The 23,525-nt window shown below is 23.9% G+C and overlaps 2 protein-coding genes and 1 non-coding gene across 9 annotated transcripts in view; 1 reads left to right on the plus strand and 2 right to left on the minus strand.

Annotated features, from left to right (window-relative positions):
• Positions 1 to 4,968: 4,968 nt before the first annotated feature.
• Positions 4,969 to 23,525, minus strand: part of LOC134834197 (microtubule-associated protein tau) — a 42,267-nt gene continuing 23,710 nt past the window's right edge. For 2 of the 7 annotated variants that reach the window (XM_063848774.1, XM_063848775.1), the window contains exons 3-9: positions 18,440 to 18,483; positions 17,408 to 17,588; positions 15,860 to 16,065; positions 12,352 to 12,537; positions 8,248 to 8,289; positions 7,643 to 7,798; positions 5,729 to 5,827 (exon numbers count right to left, since the gene is read on the minus strand). In XM_063848774.1, coding sequence (XP_063704844.1) covers positions 5,741 to 5,827; positions 7,643 to 7,798; positions 8,248 to 8,289; positions 12,352 to 12,537; positions 15,860 to 16,065; positions 17,408 to 17,588; positions 18,440 to 18,483 — 902 coding nt within the window. In that variant the 3' untranslated portion in view covers positions 5,729 to 5,740. Of the gene's footprint in view, positions 5,297 to 5,728; positions 5,828 to 7,147; positions 7,292 to 7,642; positions 7,799 to 8,247; positions 8,290 to 12,351; positions 12,538 to 15,859; positions 16,066 to 17,407; positions 17,589 to 18,439; positions 18,484 to 23,525 lie in introns of those variants that run through there. The other 5 variants (XR_010162150.1, XM_063848777.1, XM_063848776.1 and 2 more) reach the window with 5 other exon arrangements.
• On the minus strand, positions 9,658 to 10,683 carry LOC134833340 (pancreatic lipase-related protein 2-like). Its single transcript, XM_063847635.1, has one exon. It carries the CDS (start codon positions 10,681 to 10,683, stop codon positions 9,658 to 9,660), a length of 1,026 nt encoding a protein of 341 aa, XP_063703705.1.
• On the plus strand, positions 18,186 to 18,256 carry Trnag-gcc (transfer RNA glycine (anticodon GCC)). Its single transcript has one exon. It is a non-coding gene; the product is annotated as a tRNA-Gly (tRNA).

Here is a 23,525-nt window from a genome sequence, read left to right on the forward strand (position 1 = left end):
TTTTTTTAAATTAAATTGAATTTATATCGTTGTCAAAATGTTGTCAATTAACAATGAAATGCACGTACAAATCATATCAATCGTTGATTTTGAATGGAATTGAGAGGTTGTTAAACTATATTTTTAAGGCATTTTCTGACATCAACACTCGTCGACAAAAAAAAAACAGAAAATCAAGAGAATTGAAACACTTTTTTGTGATGAATTTGCTTTTTTATTTAATTATTTTAATATATATTTCTTGATAATTTTATATCAAGAATTAATTTTTAATAAAATTTCTTTAAAAGACTAACATGAAACCAATTTTTGTGACATTTTGTGCTTTTTTTCATATATATTTTTTTAATATTTAATAATTATTAATTTTAATATTTTTTCAAAAAAATACACCGAAATTCAGGAAGAAATTTCTAATTAAATATTTTTTCGTATTTTTAATAAAAAAAAATAAAATAAAACGAATTAATTCAAATAAATAAATATTTAAGAAAAAAAATATTATTATTAATCTCTGTAACTTCAAAAAGTAACTTTGTAAAAAAAAAACTTGAAAAATAATAATAAAGGATAATTTATATAAACATTTATTCTTTTAAATTTATTTCTAGTACACTTTTTATCATGCTCCATCTGTCACGTTGTGATACAAAAAGAAAACTTTTCGCACATGGAAAAGTAATTTATGTGTCGTCGCTGCAAAATTTTATTTTTTTATCCACAATCATTGACTGTTTCTCGTCTTTTCCATGATTTAATTTTTTTTATTAAGGGAAAAGAGAGACAGTCGGATTTCTAATTTTTCTTTGATGATTAAAAGTGTTTTTTTTTTGCTTAATTTTTTTTTATGGGGCAAATGCGTAATTTTGTAATTTTAATAAATAGGGCGAATTATTAAAATGTGCACTGGGATTTGACAATATTTTTTTTTATAAATTTAATATTTTGAAATTTGAGGAAAAATTAAATAAATTTTTCTTTTGTTAAAAAAAAATATTATTTTACATTTTTCAATTTAATTAAATTATTTTATTTATTCAATTTTTCAAATTAAATTAAATTTTTTTATTGATCAAAAGTTTTAGATTTTTTTTTATTAATTTTTTTTTTTTTTTTTGTTTTTAAATTTAATTTAAATTTTAAATAATAAAAAAATTTTTTTAAAAAATTAATAAAAAAAAATAAAAATTTTAATTATTTAAAATACTTTTAAAATTTATTTTTCAAGATATTTAATTAACTATCTAAAATTTATTAATTTTAGTTTATAATTATTTTAAAATGTAAATTTAATTAATTTTTGTTTTAATTTTACATTTAAAAAAATTTTAAAACAAAAATTAATATAAAATAAAAAATATTAAATAAAATTATTTATATTTTTTTAATATATTAAATTTATTAATTTTAACTTTAAATTAATTTTTATTTAATTTTTCAAATTTTATAATAATTATTTAATTTAATTTGATTTAATTTAATTAATTTATTTAAATAATTTAATTGAAATTAAAAAAAAGGCAAACCCAGTGCACATTTTATAAAAATTCAAAAATTAAAATTACAAAATTACCCATTGAGGCGCTTCTGTGATTTTTTTAAGTGTTAAAAAGCGAAAAAAAAAATTCGTGACTTTTTTTTTAGAAATTTCTAAAAGGATACGGATGCAAGGCTCGCCCATCATCCATGGTAGCGTGAACTCTGCGTACTTTGGGCTTGGTTACGGACAGCACGAGACACTCGGCCGGCAATGACATCGATGTGGTAAGTTGACGCGTGGATCTTCCGATGGCGGTGCCGCTCGTTGTCATCAGCGAGGCACCGGCGGGCGCTGCGGCATACCAGTAACCACTGCCAAATAACTACAAAACAACAAATTAGAAGAAACGTTGCTGGACTTTAATTATTAATTTCTGTTCGGTAAGCGGTGGTGCAAAAGCAGAAGATTTTGTCGTGGTGGTCGTGAGGCGTCTCTTGACGCGAACATCGCAAAAATCATTGGAAAATTTGTCGGTTTCCGTGTAACGGTCGCGCGCCACAAAAACTCGCGACGAGGCGCTGGAGACCGAACACGGCGACGCTGGACACGATAATTTTGGCAATGTTTCGCAAGACGCGAAATCGTAATAATTAGTGCTTGGTTTATTGGAACGTTTGTTGCTGCCATTATTCGGATCACGTGGAAGAACGATGGTGGCTTTAGCTTTCGAATGACTTTCGGTAGGACGACGACGAGGAGGAGGCGCAACATTAGTATAATAACGATTGTGTCATAAATTTGGGTAAGAATAGTAATGAAACGGACGTGGTGAGAGAAATCGATACACTTGATTCAACTAAAAATAAAGAAAAAAGAAAAACGAAACAAACGGAAAATCAAAGAATCTGGCGATCCACAGAAAATAGATAGAAAAGTATAACTTACTACTTACTCAAAACTAATTTTACTTTGATTTTTATTAAATTTTACGGCATGCTCGTGACCAAACTCTGTCAGTAGAGCTTTAATTTTTTACTTACTTACGTGATTTTTTTGAAAAGCTAGAATTTTAAATTTTTACCAAGAGAAGCGATTACGGTGCGTGAAAAAATAAAAAATTTTGACCAAAAAAAATTATTATTTTTATTCCAATTTTATTTTATTCTTAATTAATATAAATTTAGTATCATTTTTAAGTAAATAGGTATAGGTGACTTTTCTCTGATTTTTTTTAATATAATATTTCTTCATTATTTATTTTTTTTTTATTTATTTATTTTCATTATTATAGTTAAATGTATTTTTTTTCGTAAACATATATTTATATTTAAACTATCAAAAACATTTTTTTATTAAGGTTTAAACTTGAAATTCTGTATTTTTTAAAATATTTACCGAAAATATTCTGGGAATTTAATTTAATTAATTTAAATTTTAAAATTAAATTTTTAAAGTGATTTAATTTTTTTTAAATTAATTTAAAATTGCAAATTTATTTAAATAATTTTTTGTAAATATTTACCGAAAAATTTTCAAAATATGCACTGGGTTTAATTTTTTTTTTAATTTTTTCAGATCCCAATGCATATTTGAATATTTTTTTGGTAATTATTTGTCAAAAGAATAAAAATATTTATCAATTTTGATTTTAATGATATTATTTTAAACAATCCCAGTACGAATTTTAATAATTTTCGATACATAATTTAATGAAATTTTTAAAAATATGCATTAGGAATAAAATTTGTTTTAAGTCCCAGCGCAAATTTCAATAGCTTTGCATAAATTAATGAAATTCAATTTTAGTTAGGAATTAAAAATTTTCGGGAAATTCATTTAAAATTTTAAAAATTTTAAGGAATCCCAATGCAAATTTCAATAATTCTTTTTAAAACATTCGACAAAAATTTCAAAATGTATATTAGGATTATGGAATTTTGAACATTTTGAAATTTTTCTCGAATGTTTTTTAAAAGAAATAAAATTTGCATTGGGATTCAAAAAAATTTAATTCCTAACTAAAATTGAATTTCATTAATTTATACAAAGCTATTGAAATTTGCGCTGGGACTGAAAACAAATTTTATTCCTGATGCATATTTTTAAAAATTTCATTAAATTATGTATCGAAAATTATTGAAATTAGGATTGAAAATTTTAAATATTTTTAAAATTCTTTTAAAAACTTAATTTTTAATTTTATGTCAAAAATTTAAAAATTTCCATAGAGAAAAAATGTGCATTGGGACTTATTTTTTAAAAAAAAATCCCAGTGCGAATTTTAAATATTTTTCGGTAAATATTGAAGTACAAGAATTACAAGTTTGTTCTGTAAAGATCAAAACACGCTTCCATTAACAAAAGTGCTTTAAAGATTTTTCAAATGGAGAGATAGGGAAACATTAAATAGGTACATAAATTATGTTCTTTGTATCAACATTAAATATTTGGACGATATTGGTTAGACTACTACGTATTAATTATCAGGATTGTTCAATTAACGACTAATTTCGATATTTATGGGAGAAACCGAGAGAAAATCCTAGCCAATCACTTTAATGGACCTAAATTTTTATCGTTTTTCTTTTGTTTTAATATACTCTGTTTGTAACTAACCTATTGTATTGTTATATTTTTCAATGTTATAGATTTTTTTTCTCTTTGATTATACTTACTCATGAACTCATTTTTCTCATATAATAAAAAAAATCTAAATTTAGGTTACACTCAAAAATTTTATCACAAAAAATTCTTTTGTTTCCCTTTTTTACCAAAAATAAAAAAAAAATGTTATGTTGTATCAAAAGACATTTTTCAATGTTTATATATCATATATAATGGTTTTGTATCATATTAAAGTGCAAACTATGCAAGAGACTTGCCAATTTTCTAGTTCTCTCATAATTTTTGTTATTATTTTAAATATTTTTGTGGTACTTATTTTGATTAGGTTTCTCTAGAAATATTTTTTTTCTTCTTTTGTCGTGAAAGTGTTTTGCAAAATATAGATGATAAATATTCGCTCGATATTTTTGAATTTAAATTTTGTTTATTATATTCTTCTTTTCATTCAATAAACTTAAAATCTTGAAAAATAATCTTTGAGATTGTGCCAAAAAAATGTGAACTTGATTGAAAGTGGATACTAAGTTTTGCTGATTTTTTTACAAATTGAGTTTTCTACATTTTTTTTTTGTATCAAAAAGCGCAAATTTTTTCAAGTGAATGATTTTTTTTATAATTAAAAAAAATTATAATTAAATTATAAAAAAATATTTATAATTAATTTTTTTTATAAATAAAAAAAAATTATTGTAAAAAAATAAAAACACAAAAAATTGTTAAATAATAAAAATTTATTTATTTTTTAATTAAATTTATAAATTATATATTTTATTTTTTTTAAGAATAATATTGAAAAAAAAATATTAAAATTAAATTAAAAATTGTGAATAATTAAAAAATAATATTTTTTCAATAATAATAATAATAAAATATTTATTACAATTGTTTTTTTTTTAATTTTATAAATTTTTGCATAGATGTTAAGAAACAATAAAAAAAATCAATTTGCTGAATGATGCTGATGATGCGTGATTTCCAATATAATTTTCTTTTTAATTAATATTAAACTGCAACAGTGCGTGTCATCATTACTTTTATTATTATTACTTGCTTCATCATTACTATTATTATCATTATTAATAAAAGTGTCGTTAATATTTGTAATATTAAGATTTAAGACTGCTCGTTTAAATTTTCATTCAAATTTTCGTCAGCAGTTATAGATGTTGTGAGGCTGGTTGGTAATGGGCTCTGTGAACAATATAAATACAAAAGAATAAAAAAATCTATATAATAAGCCAAAAACAATAAATTTACGCGATAATTGCACTTTTCTTATCAACTACAATACTGAAAGCAAAAAATTAAATTAAAAATTCATGCTGTGTGTTAAAAAAAATTAAAAATTATTATTATTTATTATTATGGTGATAGACGATTGTGCTGTACCGAAAAAAAATTTTTTATTAGTAAAATCTATATTTATTCAGTTATTGCGATAAAAAACCATCCGAGCGTAATGAAAGATGTCAATAAGGCCACAAATTTTATGTAGAATGGATGTTCGTTGTTCTGAAATAATTTTGTATTTTTAAAGTTTATTGCAAGTTTATTATTATATAAAATGTAGTTTGTGTGTGTGTGTTTATTTAATGTTAAAATGTTGTTTTTGTTTCGGGTTGTTTCGAGTTAGTTTTATTGTCTCTCAAACTTTATGTTAAGATTGACATGAAGAACTGTCGCGTCGAGACACGACAAAAGTTCACACAACGTTATTTCTGGCTGAAATAAAATACAAAAGTTTTGGGTTAACTTTTTGGGGTTTTGATGCGATTAATGTTAAGATTTATGCAAAATATACCTTTTTTCGGTTGATTTTAGGTTTTAAAATTAAATTTTGATCATTTTTGTTTAACTTTAATTTTTTTGGTTTTTTTTTTATTAATTTTAGTTTTAAAAATTAAAAATTAAAAAAAAAATCAATTTAAATTTAATTTAACTTAATTTTTTTAATTAAAATAATTAAACATTAAAATCGTCAAAAATATAATTTAAAATAATAATTAAAAAAATTAATTAATTTTTTTTAATTAAAAAAATTTAAAAGATATTAAAAATTTTTAATTTTTTTAATTTTTTTTTTTAAAAAAATAATTTAAATAATTTAAAAAATTTAAATTGAATTTAAATTATTAAATTTTTATTAATTTAAATTTTTATAATTTAAAAATATTTTAAAAATAATTTAAAAATAATTAAATCATAAATTTTATTTTAAAAAATGTTAATTTTAATTCATTTTTTTTTGAAAAATAAAATGAATAAAATGTCTTTAGAAAATAAAAAACGAATTAAATAAAATAAAATCAGTAAAAAAAAAATAATTTTAAGCTTTAATTTTAAATAAATTATTTTAAATTTTTTTATTTATTATTTCAAATAATAAAAAAAATAAAATTTGTAAAATTTTAAAATAAAATCAGTAAAAAATAATTAATTTTATTTTTTAATTTTATTAAAAAAGTATTTAATTTCAAATTAAATTTTGTAAAATTTTAACAATTAATTTTTAATAAAAAAATTTTATAATTTTATTTTTTTAATAATTTAAAAAAATGAATTATTTTATTGAATTAAAATTATTTTAAAATATTTTCATAATTAAATTAACTATTTTTTTAATTTTAATTAATCAATTTCAATAATTTTTAAAAAATAAAATTAAAGCTTCAATAAATTACATAAATTAAATTAATTAATTTATTATTATTAATCAATTTAATTTTATTTATTTTTCAATTAATTTAATTAAATTTAAAGTTCTTAATTTTTTATTATGAAAAAAATTAAATTATTTGATAAAAATAAAATAAATCAACAAAATTTCATATTTTGCATAAAATCTTAAAATAAAAAAAAAAACTTTTTAAAAATCATCACACAAACCCAACTCCAAAATTTCACAAGGGAAATGTTAGTGCACAATCGTCTATCCATAAAGCTATCACTTTGTTTTTTTTGTCTATGTACAACGGGAAAGTTAATATTTTTCACACGAGGAAAAATAAATCTCACTCCCACACGCAAAACCACTCGACTTACAAGTTTATCTTAAATTACGTAAGAGTCTCATAAAGTGAGCAAAATCAGCTAACAGCCTTTTGAACCAATAAAATCTACTACTAACTAAAAATATTACATCGCTAAAGGGTGTTGTTGCTAATAAAAAGTATAGATATATTCATCCTTTGATGAAAAAATAACAAAAAAAAGAAGAAAAACAAAATAGAAAATTAAAAAAGTTGAACATGACATGCGACGACTATTCTATTAAGTGTTTGTGTTTGAGTGTTAATATCACATAAAAAAATATTTACTTGATTTTTTTTTTCATTTTTTCGTCAAAAATTATTAAATCATAAATTTTATTTTTTTCCAATTTTAATTCAATTTTTTTTTGGAAAATAAAGAGAGAGATAAAAAAGTTTAGTGACAACACCATTTTTTATGACGCTACTACTAACAAATATTTTTTAATGGATTACAAAAAAAAATTTAGATTATTTGAAAGGACGATCTTGAGCGGCGATTTTTTACCTGAGATGGAGGCGTTGGCTGAATCGGATGTTCGACGTTCCTCAGATACTCCTTGTCGTCGAAGATTTTCTTGTCGCCGCCACCGGGTCGGTGCTTGACATTATCCAATGATCCCACTTTTGATTGTGCCTTAATCTCGATTTTTTGGTTCAAAATCTGCGGAAAAATATTTTTTATTAGAAATTTATTAAAAAAAATTTTTTTTTTACAGAAACTCGAACTAACAGACACACTAAATGGACTTTTGTACTACAGAAGATTTTTACTAATACAAAAAAAATAAAAAAGCACACCTTGGAAAGCAATAAAAAAAATATTTTCTAGAAAGAGAACATTAATGAAGCACACAGCTGATGAAAATAACAAGACTTTGCGAAATAACGACGCATGTCCTCATTAAGGAGTGCGGAAATTTTCGGCAGAGTGCTCGGTGCTTGTTTTTTCCTCATCATCAGAGAATTTTTTTTTAAGGTACAAGAAGGATTTAAATACAGCAGGAGAGATAATTATATTATTTATGTACAAAGCATGATTTGTAGAGAAACAAGAAGATAATCATGCTTTTTGTGGTTTGCAGTTCTTTTTTTACACAAATTTTTACTTACTGTCCCATCTGGATTGAGACGTCCAGCACCAGCACTCAATGGCTGTTATTTGAATTTTTTGTTATGTACAAAACATTTTTGGGGTTAAAAAGAGATTTTTAGTAAAAGATTATCAATTTTTTTTTATTAGTGTTTAGTTGGGGTAAAATATTTGTGGTTATAGCTTTTGAATCGACTGGAAAGGGAATTTTTTCGTCAAGTTTTTTTTATAGAAATTTTTAAAATAATTAAATTAATAATTATTTATTTTCAAAATTCATCATTTTTTATTTTTAAAAATTCTATGTTTTTTAGGATTTTTATTCATTAAATTTTAAAAAATAATTTAATTGAAAAAAAATGATTTTCGAAAAAAAATTAAATATATTCGAAATTAAAAAGTTTCAAATTTTCGAAAATTAAAAATTTTGTGAAATAAATTAAAAAAAAAATTTTTTGTAATAAAACAATTGAAAAGAAAATTTTACAAATTCAAAAAAAAAATATTTTTTTAATTAATTATTAAATTAAAAAAACTTTTCGAAATTAAAAATATTATGACTTTCGAAATTTACCTATTTATTAAGAATTTTTTTTGTAATTATTTAAATTTTTTAATTCAAAAATAAAAAATTGTATGAATATTTTGAAATCAATTTTTTTATTTCCTAAAATAAAAAAAAAATAAAAAATTTTGAGATCTTTAAAATTGAACTGTCATTTAAAAAAATTGTTGAAAAATAAATAGAAATACTTGAAATTGAAAAAAAATCAAAAAATTATAAAAAAAAATATTTTCGAAATTAAAAAAGTTTCAAATTTTCAAAATTTAAAATAATTCAGTTATTAGGTAGAAAATAAAAAATAAAAATTTTTGAAATAAAATGAAAATTTTTAAAGTAAAAACACTTAAAAAAAAATAAAATTAAAAATAAAATAAAAATAATGTTTTTTAAAAATTAAATAAGAAAAAACTCCTCGAAATTAAAAATATTAAGATTTTCGAAATTTACCTATTAAGTAAAATTTATTTTGAAGTTTTCATTTTATTGATCGATTCAAAAATTAAAAAAAAAAATGTATTAATAAAAAATATAAATATTAGAAACAAAAGTCGAATTAAAATATTCATTTTTTGAACAAAATATTTCGAAATTAAGAAACTTACAAATTTTCGAATTCGAAATTACTCACTTTTGAGAAAAATAAGAATTTTCGAAAAATTAATAAAAATACGAAATCAAAAGAAAATAATTGTTTTAAAAAATTGAATTGAAATTTTCAAAATTATACAGAGTACGAATTTTCGATTTTTTTGTTGTTATTTTAATTTTTTTTTTTATTTAATTTTCGTTTTAATAATTATTTTTAAAAAAAATATTATTTTTATCCACGAAATTTTTTAAGAAAAAAATTATTTAAATTCGAAAATTAATTAATTTTATTTATTTTTAGGAAAAACACTCCTCCAGGCTTTCTTTGCCCGAACTCATCACCTCCCAAGTAAGAAATTTCCGTCCCATTACACTTTCCCGCCTTCTTCAACTCGTCATAACTCTCACACTTGTACGCTTTAAAAGCATTTGGATCCAAAACCGACGCCGCGAAATACTTAAAAGACATCGCATGCGAACAAGAAGCTGTCACACATCCCGGCATCCGACTCAACCCCTTATGAAAATTCGGATAAAAATCTGCCGTCCCCATTGGCACTCGAAATCCAAGTTCTCCCGAATTTGTATGAATAACTTCGACATAATCGGCATCGCTGGACGAAAGTTTTTCCTTGCTATTTTTAAATCCCGGCAACGCAGGATCCAATCCGACGATAACTGGCAGCTTCAATCCGCGAAAACTCAAATATTTCCCGGCAAATCCCGCAATTTGTGCTCCCAAACTGTGTCCAATGACGTTCACATCGCCAATTTTGACGGTTTGCGTGCGAATTAAATCCACAATAAATTCACCGACTGCCTCGCCGACCATCGGAACGACGCGCGACGTGATCAAACACACGAAATAGTTAGACAGCCACGTGCCAGATCCCTTACTCCAGTCAACAATTACGGAATTTACGGGTTTCGCGAGTTTCATGAAGGCATTTTTCACCGTTTGAGGCATTTCGCCATTGCCGCCGTTGAGAAATCCGTGAATGATGAACCGAATTTCCTCATTTTTCGGGATTAATTTGAAATTTTTACTCACATCGACGCCGAATGGATATTTTTTGTTGTACAAAATGAACTTTACATCGCTTCGGCCGTGGAAATGGATCACAGAATCGGCGCACAAAGGTCGGAATTTCTCTTCGATGTCGTTTTTGACGTGCTTGGCTAACGTTTCCAACTCGGAAATGTCTCGTAATAAATGAAAATCGGTCAATTTTAAGAAATTTTCCGCAGAAATATTTAAAATTCCCGTTAAAAATACGGAAAAAATTAATATTTTCAGCTTCATTGTAGATTTATATTAAATTTTTTTACTGAAAATGATAGCGAATCGGCAATTTTCATCTGCATTTATAGCAGTTGCCGACAACCAAACAATGGACATTGTTATCAATGATAACATTATCAGGTAAAAGTTTCCTTGACTTCCCTTTTTTATTCTCTTTGAATCCGATTCTAGCGTAAAAATGTGACAATGACTTAGTTATGAGGCGGAATTGCAATTCAAAAGCTATAACGACACATTAACGAGATTACGCGATGAGCTCTGGCTTGAGAAAACGAGGTCATGTATTATTCATTAGGTAAGTTTTATTCGATTTATTCAAGAAGTTATTAATTCTGTGAGTTGAAAAGGGATGAATTTGGCCTGATTTGAGATTAATTTAAGATTTTTTTTCGACTTGAGCTTCTTTTATCAAAAATTTTTAAAATTAAAAAAATTTTAAAATTAAAAAAAAAATTTTGGTTAATTTTTGGTTATTTATAAAAAAAATTAAAATAATTATTTTTTGGAATGAACATTAACAATTAATTAATTCTGAATTAAAAATAAAAATTAATTAAAAACTTAAATAAATTAAAATTTAAAATAAATTAAAATTAAAAAAAAATAAAAATTTAAATAAATTTAAAAAAAATAATTTAATAACATCAAAAATTATCTCCAAAAAATAAAAAAAAAAATGTTTTGGCTAAAAATTAAAGAGCTTTTTTTCTCAAGTCTAATTTTTATTTTCGAAAACTGAAGTTATTATTTTTTTTTTAATTTTAAATTATTTATTTATTTATTTTTTTTTTTTTAATTCCAAGTAATTAGGTCATTTATTTTTTTTTTATTTTGGAAACTTTTTAGTTTTTTGAATTATTTATTTATTTTTTTTTTTTAAATATCTTGGATTTGATGAAATTTTATAATTTTTATTTTTGGCAGAAGAAGCTCTGCTAAAAAAAAGTTTAGAATTTTGCTTTAAAATTTAAAATAATTCTTTTTTTTTTAGCTAATTTTTGATGTTATTAAATTATTTTTTTTAATTTATTTAAATTTATAATTAAATTTTTAATTAATTTTATTTTTGATTCAGAATTAATGATTTGTCCCAAAAATTATTATTTTTATTTTAATTTTTACCATTTTTATTTTTTTTTATAAATTTAAATTTTAAAATAATAATTTTTACATGTTTTCACCAAAAATAATTTTTTTTTTTCAAAAATTTCTTCAAAAGACAAAATTTTATTTTTTAAATCAATTTTTTTAGCTTAACTCATTAAAGTCAAAAATTTAGTCTTAAATCAACCTTTTTCAGACAAAAATTCATCCATTTTCTATTAATAGAGCAGAAAATTGTCAAAAAAGTCAAAGAAAAATACTCAAAAGGCGCCAATTTGACATCAAATTACATTACTATCTAACTATAATTTGGACCGGTGTCTATCTATTTTATCGTAATTTTTGCTTATCTTGCCAATATTGTGCGATACGGATCGCCTTTTAGATCATTGATAGTGCGAAACATGCAAATTTTTTCGTTTTTTTTAGCTACTTTAATAAAAATGAGTGGCATGCAAATTTCAGATAAAAGAAAATTGAGAAAATTGACGAAATCAGTTAATCACAAACATTCAGACGAACGAATCCTTCACCGAGCCAACGGAAAAAAATGGAGTTTCTTACCTTGACATCTCCCCCCTTCGGAACGTGTTGCGCATTTTCGAGAGATCCGATTTTTGGTTTCGCTTTATCCTTAAAGTCTAACTTTTGCTCTTCGATTTTCTTGTCGCCACCGCCCGGCTTGTGATGTGCATTTTCTAGTGAGCCAATTTTTGGCTTTGCATTCCACTGAAGTTTCGTGCTAATAATCTGTCCGTGTCGTGAAGACCAAAAAAAAAAATAAATTCAAATAAAAAAGATAAAAATAAATAAATAAGCGCTACTTTTTGTACGTTTAATCAAAATGCAAAAAGTGCCTAAATTGTTGCGTGTAAGAAGATCGTAATAATTGGTTGATTTTTTTTTCTTTTTCGTTGTTTATGGCATCATGTCAACCCGTTTTACGGACGCACGTAAATAAAAATCGAATCGACGTACAATCAAAAATAATAAATTTTTATTGTGATAATAAAGATTTTTATTTTTTCGGTGGAATCGCTTCCATTCCATGCTTGACTGATAAAAAAAAAATTTTACGTTGGAAGGAGTCTTTTTCATCTCCAAGGTCGAAGCAATAATAAATAAATGATGAATGTCGGGAACGAACGTGTCCCATCTCCAGTTGTTCAATCCTTGTATTTTGCCCATTCATCATGAAAATTGAGCAAGTTGTCGGAAAAAAATGTACTTCTGACTCTTTTCTGACATAATACATTTTTTTTCTCGGTTAACCAATTTCTGTCATATCAATTCCGGCAGACAATACATCACGACTGATATTTGCATATTTCTTACATAATCGTAATAATGGAATTGTATGTTTATAGTTTTTTTTGTGTGTTTCATTGTCAAAAATGGGAGAATATTTCTTAGAAGTTGAGTTGACTCCCACTTGATATTTTTTTATTTAATAAAAAATAAAATCTAATTTTATTGTTATTTTATTTGAATTATTTTGAGCGAAATTTTTATTTTTTTTATTCTTTTTTATTTTTATATTTTTTTTATTTACCTATTTTTTTATTTTATTTTTTTTAATTTTTATATATTTTTTATTCTCTTTATTTTCATTTAAAAAATATTTTTTTTGCATGAAAATTTTTAATAAAATTACTAAATAATTTAAAATAAATCTAAAAATTCAAAATTTTTATTTTTTTTTAGTTTTTCATTTTTTTTTTAATTCAGTTTTGAAAATTGAATTGAAGACTTAATTAGAAAAATTTTATTCTAGGTATTTAAAAAAACTTTAAAATTAATTATCGTTGATAATATCAATCCCATATTGAAAAAAACCAAAACTTTTTTCACATACTTTTATTATATTTTATTTATTTATTTTTTATTTTTTTTGTAAACGAATTTTTTTTTAATTTTTTTCCCAGTCAAAATATTTTTATACATTCATTTTTTATACGTTTTTCAAAATGAAAATAAATTTCTCACACTTCCCTCTCTGTAGACATTGGACATTTTGACTTAAAAATAATTTTAAAAAATAAATTTTTACGGGAAATATTCGGGAAATTTTTTTAAATTTAAAAAAAAATTTTTTTAATTTTTTTTTTTTAAATTATTTATTTTTTTATTTTATAAATTTAAAAACTAATAAAATAATTTTTATTTAAATTTAATTTTTTATACATAAAAAAAGTATTAGAAATCATAAGCTCCCATAAATTAAGATTTTACTGCAAAGTGATTCTAATTTTAATATTTTTTACTACTCTAAGAAATTATTTTGTTGCACTTTATGATCATTTTAATTATTTTTATTTATTTATGACCAAAAAACAATAAAACTCAGAATATTGCAGAGCAAACAGTACAATTTTTTACTATTAAGTGAACAACAATTTATCATAATAGTTTTGAGATTTAAAACTGTTTTCAATGTAGTTTCATGAACTTTTGTGTCATTGAAACATTTCAGTCGTTTATCAAAAAGTAATTTTTGTCCTTGTTAAAGTGACTTTTTCTCTTTTCCTTAAATAAATTTACATGAACAAATTGGTTTTCATTCAAAAAAGCACATAAATAAGAGCCTTAGGACAGTTTTTGTAAAGAATGTTCTTTTTGTGACATAAGAAAAGCCATTTTTGGAGTTAAGTAGGATTTTTTTTTTTGGCTTTAAAGAAAATTCTGCAATTTTTTCACACAAATTAATTTGATTAAAAGACGAGAACAGGTATTTTTTTCTCATTTTTTAAATAATTATTTAATTTATTTATTTAAATAATTATTTAATTTAATTTAATATAAGAAAATGTATTAAAAAAAAGAAAAAATGTTGAAAAAAGATAAAATGATAAAAAAAATAATTAATTAAAAATATTGCCAAAAAAAATCAGAATAATTTTACAAAAAATCTAAATATTTATATAAAAAATTGTCTTTTCTTAGAAGACGATAATTAAATTAATTAAAAATTTAAGATAAATTTTTAAAAAGGCTAAAACTATTTTTCCTCAAATTTTATTAAAAAAATTTATTTGTTTTTTTATTAAAAATTTAAATAAAATTTTAATTTATTTTATTTACCATTTTTTTTAGGTATTTTTTTATTATTTTTTAATTTAATTTAATTTTATTTTATTTATTTATTTATTTTTTATTTTATTTTATTTTTTTTTTTTTTTGAAAAATATTTTTTAATTAATTCTTGAACTTTATATTCAACAAAATACAAAAATTACATAAGGCTTGCAATTCACATTTAATAATAAATATGAATCACTAAAAATGCCTCATCATAAATATATTTTCCATGCAAGTAATAATCAACATGGATTACTTCCACAAAAAAATCAAACATCATCACATTTATCATCAAAAAAATCACAAAAGTACACATAAAATGGAGCAAGTATCATAAAAAATAATAATAAGCTCCATTGTTGTCGTTTTTCTCCTCCATTTGCATTCCATATGTCACCGAACAATAAAATTCTTGCTTATTGCGGAAAAATATTTCATTTCTTGTCGTCGTCGTTGTCGCCGGAATCGCATCGTGACAATGTAAAAATGGAAAATCATTAAAACTTTATCAGACATCGTAATTTGAAAAGCACCTGAAGGTCACTAAAAATGACTTATTATCACCTGTTAGCGCCGTTTGTTACTTCGCATTATATCGTGCCAGGGTATCGCGAACGATATTTCAGGATTCACCGCGATCGATTTGGCTGTTTGTGTGTATTTTGTGTCTGTGTTTGGCAATAAATTAATAAAATGCATGCAAAACTGGCGTGTCTTGCGATAATATCGACAAATAATTCGTTATTTATGAATATTTCGTTTTTTTTTCGCTGAATCAAGTAAATAATGTTTTGAATTGACGAATTGATGAAAATTGCAATTTTGTGACTACTTTGAAATTTTTGTTGTTGTTTAGTGCAGAAAAATGTATTTACAACACGATCACAACTAAATATGGCACCTGTTTACATTTTTATATTTTTTTGGTTGAAATCATAAATTTTTCTTTAAAAAAATAATAAATTTGCGAATAAAAAATGGTGCAAATTCGTACCTTTTTGTCGCCTCCCTTTGGAACGTATTTATCGTTCTTGGCTTCAATTCTGGGCGCTGCTTTGATCTCAATTTTGCGATTTTCAATCTTGACATTTCCACCTCCAGGCTTGTGACTGGTGTTCTCAAGGGAGCCAATGCGGGACTTGACTTGCTTCAAATTCGGTGACGGAGAGAAACCGACTTGGATCTTGTTCATGGGGACTTCTGTTGGTTTAAAAAGAAATAAATTTTTTAATTAAATTTTCATTTAAATTAATTTACTAAATTATTATAAATCTAATTTAATTTTTTAAAATTTTTTATTAAAATTTTTTTTTATTTAATTTAAATTAAATATTTTTAAATGTTTTTTTTTTGCAAAAATAAAAGATATTTAACTAATTAATTTTATAAATAAAAAAATTTTAAACATTTACTTTAATTAAAAAAATCATAAGAATGTTTGTTATTTTGTTAAATATTTTTTTTACATTTCGCAAAGATTAAAAAAAGTTTTTAAATATTTAAAAATTAAAAAAAAATATTTTTTGAATTTTTATATAAATTTATTCAATTAAATTATTTTAAATAATACGAATAATTGAATAATAAATAAATAATTTTATTTATAAAGATTTTATCATAAAATAATTAAAATTAAAAAAATAATGCAAATTTATTGAAAATAAAAATCTTAGAAAAAAATAAAATTTTAATTTTTTGTATAATAAAAATAAATAAATATTTAAAAAAAATTTTTATTAATTAAAAATATTAAATATAATTTTTAATTTAATTTAATATGGTTTAATAAAGTATGGAAAGGTTCAATGAGCGGTTTAATAAAGTTCAATAAAGTATGATGAAAGATTTAAGAATCACTCTGTATGTACATTTTTTGTTAAAAATTATAAAAATAGCAAATTTTAAATAATTATTTTGATTAAAAAATTCTTAAGACTGATTGGTGTTTTTTAAAATATTTTTTAAATTTTATTTAGATCGAAAAGGGTTTTTTGAATATTCAAAAATTTAAAAAAATGTATTAATATTTTTTTTTTAATTAATCAATAAATTGATTATTTTTTTTTAAATTTTTATTTACCTAAATTATATTTATTCATTTAAATTATTTTCATTTAATTGAATATTAAATAAAAATTAATTTAAATTATTTGATTGAATTTTATTTTTTTTTAAAAAATTTATCATAAAATAATTTGAATTAAAAATAATTTTAATGCAAATTTATTGATTAAAAACTGCCAAAAAAAATTTCAGAAAAAAAAATAATTTTTATTTTTTGTATAATTAAATTAAATATTTAAATTAATATAAAAATTTAATTTAAATATTTAAAAAATTATTTTTTTCACTTTAAAGTAAAATTTATTTTTATTTATTTATTTTAAAATTAATTTTTAAACAAATAAAAAAAATTAATAAATGAATTAAAAATTTTTATATAAATTAATAAGCTTAAAATTTGGCAAAAATTGAGATTTTTAAATAAAAAAATTAATTTTTTAATTTTTTAGTGACAAGTTTGAAAAAAAAATCAACTTACTCTTAATCAACGGCATTTCTTGTGGCGATTCCGGCGTATGCAGAGACAATCGTTGCTTGGATGTACTTCGGGACCGATTGTTACGTGGCGTAACACTTCCGTTTGGTGGCCTTTGGAGCCCGGGAATTTTGGATTTTATTGGTGATCCTGGTGACACTGCGTGGTGACCGTTTCTTTCTTGCTGCAATTAAGAAAAAAAAAAATCAAAATTTTCCCAAATTCCGATGAAAAATCCTGAAAAATGACACGACCTCCTCTTGCTTCTCCAGAAATAACTGAACTTTTTTCGCAATTCGCTCCTTTCGCTTCAAATTAACCATTTAACCGAATGTTTAACCGAGCGAATTTTCTCGCCTGACACAAAAAACCACAAAAAAAATTTCGAATCGTCTTCGAGAACGCCCAACTACCGACTAAGAATTCGATTTAAAATTGAAAATTCCAGATTATTGCGACAATGATCAACGAATCGTGAAATATATTTAATAACAATGCTTTATGTGCCATCACATCATCGCACGATGCGCTCCGAAAGAAATTGATCGAATCATATCTCGTTCGGATCTGATGTAATTTTATGTCTTGTTAACACATTTTGATTGCAAATTTTTTTTTCATTGCCTCGCTTGTGGCTTCGAAAGATGTTTAATATTAAAATTCATTTTTTTTTTGCTTTTTTTTATGAAGAGAGAAGCGATAAAAAAAAAAAAGTAATAATAGATGAAAAAAAATTTGAGACGATCGAGGACATGTGATTTTTTCGGTGTCTTCGCATGAAGCATCGGTGGTTCAGTGGTAGAATACTCGCCTGCCACGCGGGTGACCCGGGTCCGATTCCCGGCCGATGCAAGTGTTCTTTTTTTTATTTTTTTCTCATTTTACTTTGAATTTTTTTTTGTTGGCAATAAAAATAGACGAAAACCGATAAAGAAGACGACACACGAATTATGTCACAGTTCATTGAACTTGATGTCGAATTACTCAAATGAATCAATCGTGTCAGCAAAAAGTCAAGAAATGAACGAAACGTACCTTCTCTTGTGTAGACTCATCGACGCCACTGTCATTATCTCCTTCTGAAACGAAATTAAAGAGGGTTTTAGTGAAATATTTTTTTTTAAGTTGAATTAAGTTGAAAGATTTTGATCGATTTTTAAAATTAGGTCTTAAAATCAAACTTAGTTGGAAGTCATTGAAAGTAAATTTACTTTTTGCTTTAACTTTTAAGAATAAGTCAGAAGAAAAAATTTTTTTCCCTAATATTTGAGTATAAGTTGTTCTTAAGTCAACTTAAGAAAACTTAAGAGTTTAACTTAACAAACTTAAGAAGTTCAAAAACTTTGACTAAATCAAACTTAATTTAACGTCAAAACTTTTTTAAACAATAGTTTTTCTTTTAAAAATTTGGTCGAAGTTCTAAAATTTAAAAAATTATCAAAAAATTTTTAAATTAAGAGTCAAAATACACAAAAATTTTTGATTCTTTAAGTTTTACTTAAGCATCCTTAAGTTCAAACTTAATTTGAAAGGAAATGTTATTTTTCGGTAATTTCAAATTTTTTCTTAAAATTTGATACTTTTTACTAAAAAATGCTCATGACTTAAACTTTAACTTAAGATTCATAAAGTTTCATTAATTCATTTAAAAATTTAGAATTTCTTTTTTAAAAAAGTTTAAATAAAAGTTTATGAATTAAGTCAAATGAGTTTTTTTTTTTGAAATTTCGACTTAAATTTTGGAAAAAAAATTTTTTAAATTTTTTTTTTTAAAAAAAAGAAAAAGAATGTTTTCAAATAATTTATTTTTTTTAAGTCGGGTTTTTCAAATATTTTTAACTTAGTAATACTTTTTGACTTAATCTGAAGAAATTAATAAGTTAAACAAAAGTAAACAAATATAAAATTTTTCGACTTAATAAACTTAAGTCAAAATTCAAATATTTATGAAAAAATATTTTTAGAATTACAAAATTTTAAAAATTAAGATTTTTGTTTTCTTAAAAGACTTAATTTGAAAAATTAAATTTTTTTTAAATGCTTAAGTGACTTAAAGAAAAGCTTTTTTAAGAAAAAGTCTTAAGTTACTTATTAAGTTAAGTTCAAAAATCTTTTTGCTCAAGAAAACGACTTTAAGACTTAATATTGAGTAAAAAAGATATTTTTTAAAACTTAATGAACTTAAGTCAAAAGTCAATTATAATTTGGAATTTAAATCAATACATCAATATTTATGAAAAAATATTTTTGAGCTAAAAATTACAAAATTTGAAAAATTAAGATTTTTTATAAATTGAATTTTTAAGTTTTAAGTTGAGTTAAATTCTAAAAATATTTAACTTTTTTTTATACTTAAGCTTAAGTCAAAAGTGATTTAAGTCGAATTTTGACTTTAGCTTAAGTTTAAGCATAAGTTAGAATAAATTAAATAGTTTTCTTTCTTTTCTACGAAATTTTTTGATAATTTTGAAAATTATTGGTAAGATAAGTCAATATTGACTTGAAATTTGACTTAAGTATTGCACTTAAGCTTAAGTCTTAAGTCAAGTATTTTTAACTTAATAACTTTTGCAACCCTGAAAAAACTCAAAATATTAAATATTTTTTTTCGTTAAGTAAAAACTAAAGGTTAAATTTTTGTTCCTGTAAAAAAAATCTACTCACGATATCGCCGATCGACGGATCGTGGGCGTGCTGCCCAGTTAGATGCCCTTGGGTAATTCTCGGGCGTTGTTGCCATCGGACTGCGTCGGAATGTCTCTGTGGTTGGCGTAAGTACCTGCTGCTGCTTAAGAAAGGCATCGTTCCGTTTCCGTGTCTCGGTCTCGTCAGGCAGGCGAAATGTCACGCCGGGCGACGCTGCAGCTGCAGCCTGAGGACGCGTCGGCGTAATCAAATTGTTCAACGAAACGGGCGAATAATGTGGTTTGTTGTGATTTTGACTCAAATCGAGTGTCGTTGGATGAACCGGAGGTCGTTGTTGTTGCTGCTGCATTGGTTGCTGATACATGTTCGGCTCGGGCGAAAAATTCTTCGGGGGCGAGCGATTATTCGGATCGAAATGCAATGGGCGCTCCGGGGGTTGTTGGAATTGAACGACACGTGGTTGGGGCTGCTGCTGAAGTGGCTGCGATTGTTCGGGCGACGCAAGTCTTTCGAAAGCTGGCGGACTTTGTCGCAGGGTTGGCGAGTAAATCCGCTCAGGAGACGCCGTTTGGAATTTCGGTTCGGGCGATGCCGATGACGAACGAAGGCCTTCTTGGCGTTTTGTCATTTCGAGGGCTTGAGGGCGTGGAGGTCCTTGCATTTGGGGTCGAGCACTTTGGGCGCCGCCATTGTGAAAATTGCCAAGTTGGATACTTGAGGCAATGGGCGGAGTCGAAATTCGACCCGAAACTACGCCATCTTCGTCGTCGTCGTATTTGGCAGGCAAATTTGTTGGCATGGGACGCGCCGATTGACTTTGAGGTCCGAACGTGTTCGGAGGCTTGTATTGAAACTGATTCGATTGTTGTTGAATTGGTTGTTGTTGTTGTTGTTGCTGAGCCACGGGAGCATATTGTTGCTGCGGTCTTGGCTGAAAAACCATCTCTTTACGAGGACTTTGCTCAGAAGGCCCGTTATTCGGTCTGAAATTCATATTCGGCGATGGCTGAACCATCGGGCGTACCATAGGGGCCTGTTGTGTCGGTTGCGGAGCATTAAATTGCGAAAAATTCATATTTTGTGGATTATTGCTTTGATACATATTTGGTCGATATTGAGACTGCGGAGGCGGAGGATTAGCCGCCGCTGCTTCGGGTCTTGGTTGATAAGAAGATTGATAAGATTGTTGTTGAGGTTGCTGCTGTGGTTGAGATTGCACCAAAGGCCGTTGAACCTCTTCCATCGGAGGTCTGTAGTTCATCGGGCGTATCTAGAGAAAGTGAAATTCTTGGTAATTAACGATTTCCGTGATACGTTTCGCTGCCATGAAATGCCACCCGATAAAGAAAATAATAATAAAAAAAAACTAACATGACCTAATTTTCGTACAACTTCATTAAATAAAGAAGGAAATCAAAACAGGAAGAATATCGCATGTCGTTAACTCATAAACATAACAAAAACAGTAACATGACAACAAGTTAGAACAATGAAAAAACGCGAAAGCTCATCAATGTGAGCAATTTCTGAAATTGTGAAGAATTTGTGTTTCGCGAATTTATAAAAATTTTTAATTATTTAATAATTTTAATTTTATTTAATTTATTTTTTTATTGCCTAAAAATTTACTTTTTTTAAGAATTTTTTTTTTTTTTCAATATTCAATTTTTATATTTTTTTCACATTAAAAATAATTTTGTATGCATTTAAATTTTCTTTTTTCATTTAATTTAATTTAAAATTAGATTTTCAATTAATTTATTAAAAAATAAATAATTAATTAAGAATCAATTAATATTTAATTAAAATATTTTTTTAATTTATTTTATTATTTATTTATTTTTTTTTTTAATTTTTAAATATAATTAATTTATTTTTCATATTTATCTTAATAATAAAAATAATAAATTAATTAATAAATTAAATTAAATTAATTAAAGACAAATTTTAGTATTTAAAAAAAATAAATTCTCAGTTAATAAATTATTTTTTTTTTTGTATAGAATTTTCAATATTTTTAATTTTCATAAAATTATAAATTTTCGAAAACCTTAATTTATTGAGAAAAGTTTTCAAAGACTTTTTTCAAAATTTTTTTTCTAATACAAAAATTTTCTTAAAAATGTTCGAAAATTGAATTATTGGAAATGTTCTTAGTGATAGAGTTTAAAAAAAAAATAAATTTAGAATAAAAAAAAATTAACAAAAATAATTTTTCCTTGAATTTCTAAAAAAATCAAAAGCTTTACAAATATTTTATCGTATTTTCTTCATTTTTATTTTTTTTTTTAATTTTAATTATTTTTTTAAAGATTTTAAAATTTTTTGAAAATTTTTACATTTTTTATAAAACATTTTTTTTTTTTTAATATTCAATTTTTTTCAAATTTTCCAAATTTGTTTGGATTAAAAATTCCAAAATGACTAGATTTATCATAGAATCCAGAAAAATTACAAAATATAAGAAGTGACTAATAAATTTTTAAAACTTCGTGATTTTTGTAATTTTTTTTTTTTTTGTATTTTATGATAAAATCTAGCCGTTTTGGAATTTTTAGTCCAAAAAAATTTGGAAAATTTGAGAAAAATTGAATATTTCAAAAAAAAAAAAAAATTTATAAAAATTGTAAAAATTTTTAAAAAATTAATCAGCCTTAAATTTTATAAGAATTTTTTGAATTATTATTTTTTTTCAAATTTTATTTTATATATTTTAAAAATTGTTAAAAAATAAAAAATTGATGAAAAAAACCAAATTAAATTCCAATAAATTTTTTTTTTTAATATTTTCACAAAAATAAATTCTCCACAATTAACTTCAAATCCTTCAAAAAAAAATCGTGCGTGGAAAGGTAATTATTTTGCAATAAAAAATCAGGAAAAATCGGGCTTCATGGCGATGTCACTCCACTTACCGAGTCAGTTGTATCCATCCTTTTTCACTTTTCTCGATGTAACTTGCTTCTTTTTTTCCTTTCTCTCTCTTTTTTTTATTACCTTTAACATTAATAATAAATAAATGTTATCGAATCAGCTTCGAGTCTCAGGTGTTAAAACGCTCTTTGAATCGTCAGGTGTTTCGCATTCGATTAATTCCAACTCATTCACTCACTCATCGCGCAAACACACGAAAAATTTCTAATCTAAATCGGTGGAGCTCCTTTTCATTACGTGGCGTGCTCGATTTGTTTGTAAGACGTCTCGGTGTACTTTTTAAATGTCGGCATGAACTTACAACGAAAAAAAAAACAAAGAAAAATCGATAATAATTTTTCACTTGAGCAACGAGTGTGTTTGTGTTTCAAAAATTTATGGGAGACGCGAGGAAAAACAATAAACTTTTATTTTTCTTTGCAGCGCCGCCGTTAGTGTTGAGTTTTATTTTTTTAAATGGATGTATTTATTATATCGCACAAGTCACAATGTCAACAGCAACAACGAGCGGTGTTTGCATAAAATAATAGAGGGAAAAATT

Source organism: Culicoides brevitarsis, chromosome 3 (genome assembly GCF_036172545.1).
Source record: "Culicoides brevitarsis isolate CSIRO-B50_1 chromosome 3, AGI_CSIRO_Cbre_v1, whole genome shotgun sequence".
NCBI classification, from domain to species: domain Eukaryota; kingdom Metazoa; phylum Arthropoda; class Insecta; order Diptera; family Ceratopogonidae; genus Culicoides; species Culicoides brevitarsis.

What these genes read in the sequence shown, in the direction of transcription:
- LOC134833340 (XM_063847635.1), bottom strand. Translation starts at nt 10,683, where the DNA reads ATGAAGCTGAAAATATTAATTTTTTCCGTATTTTTAACGGGAATTTTA.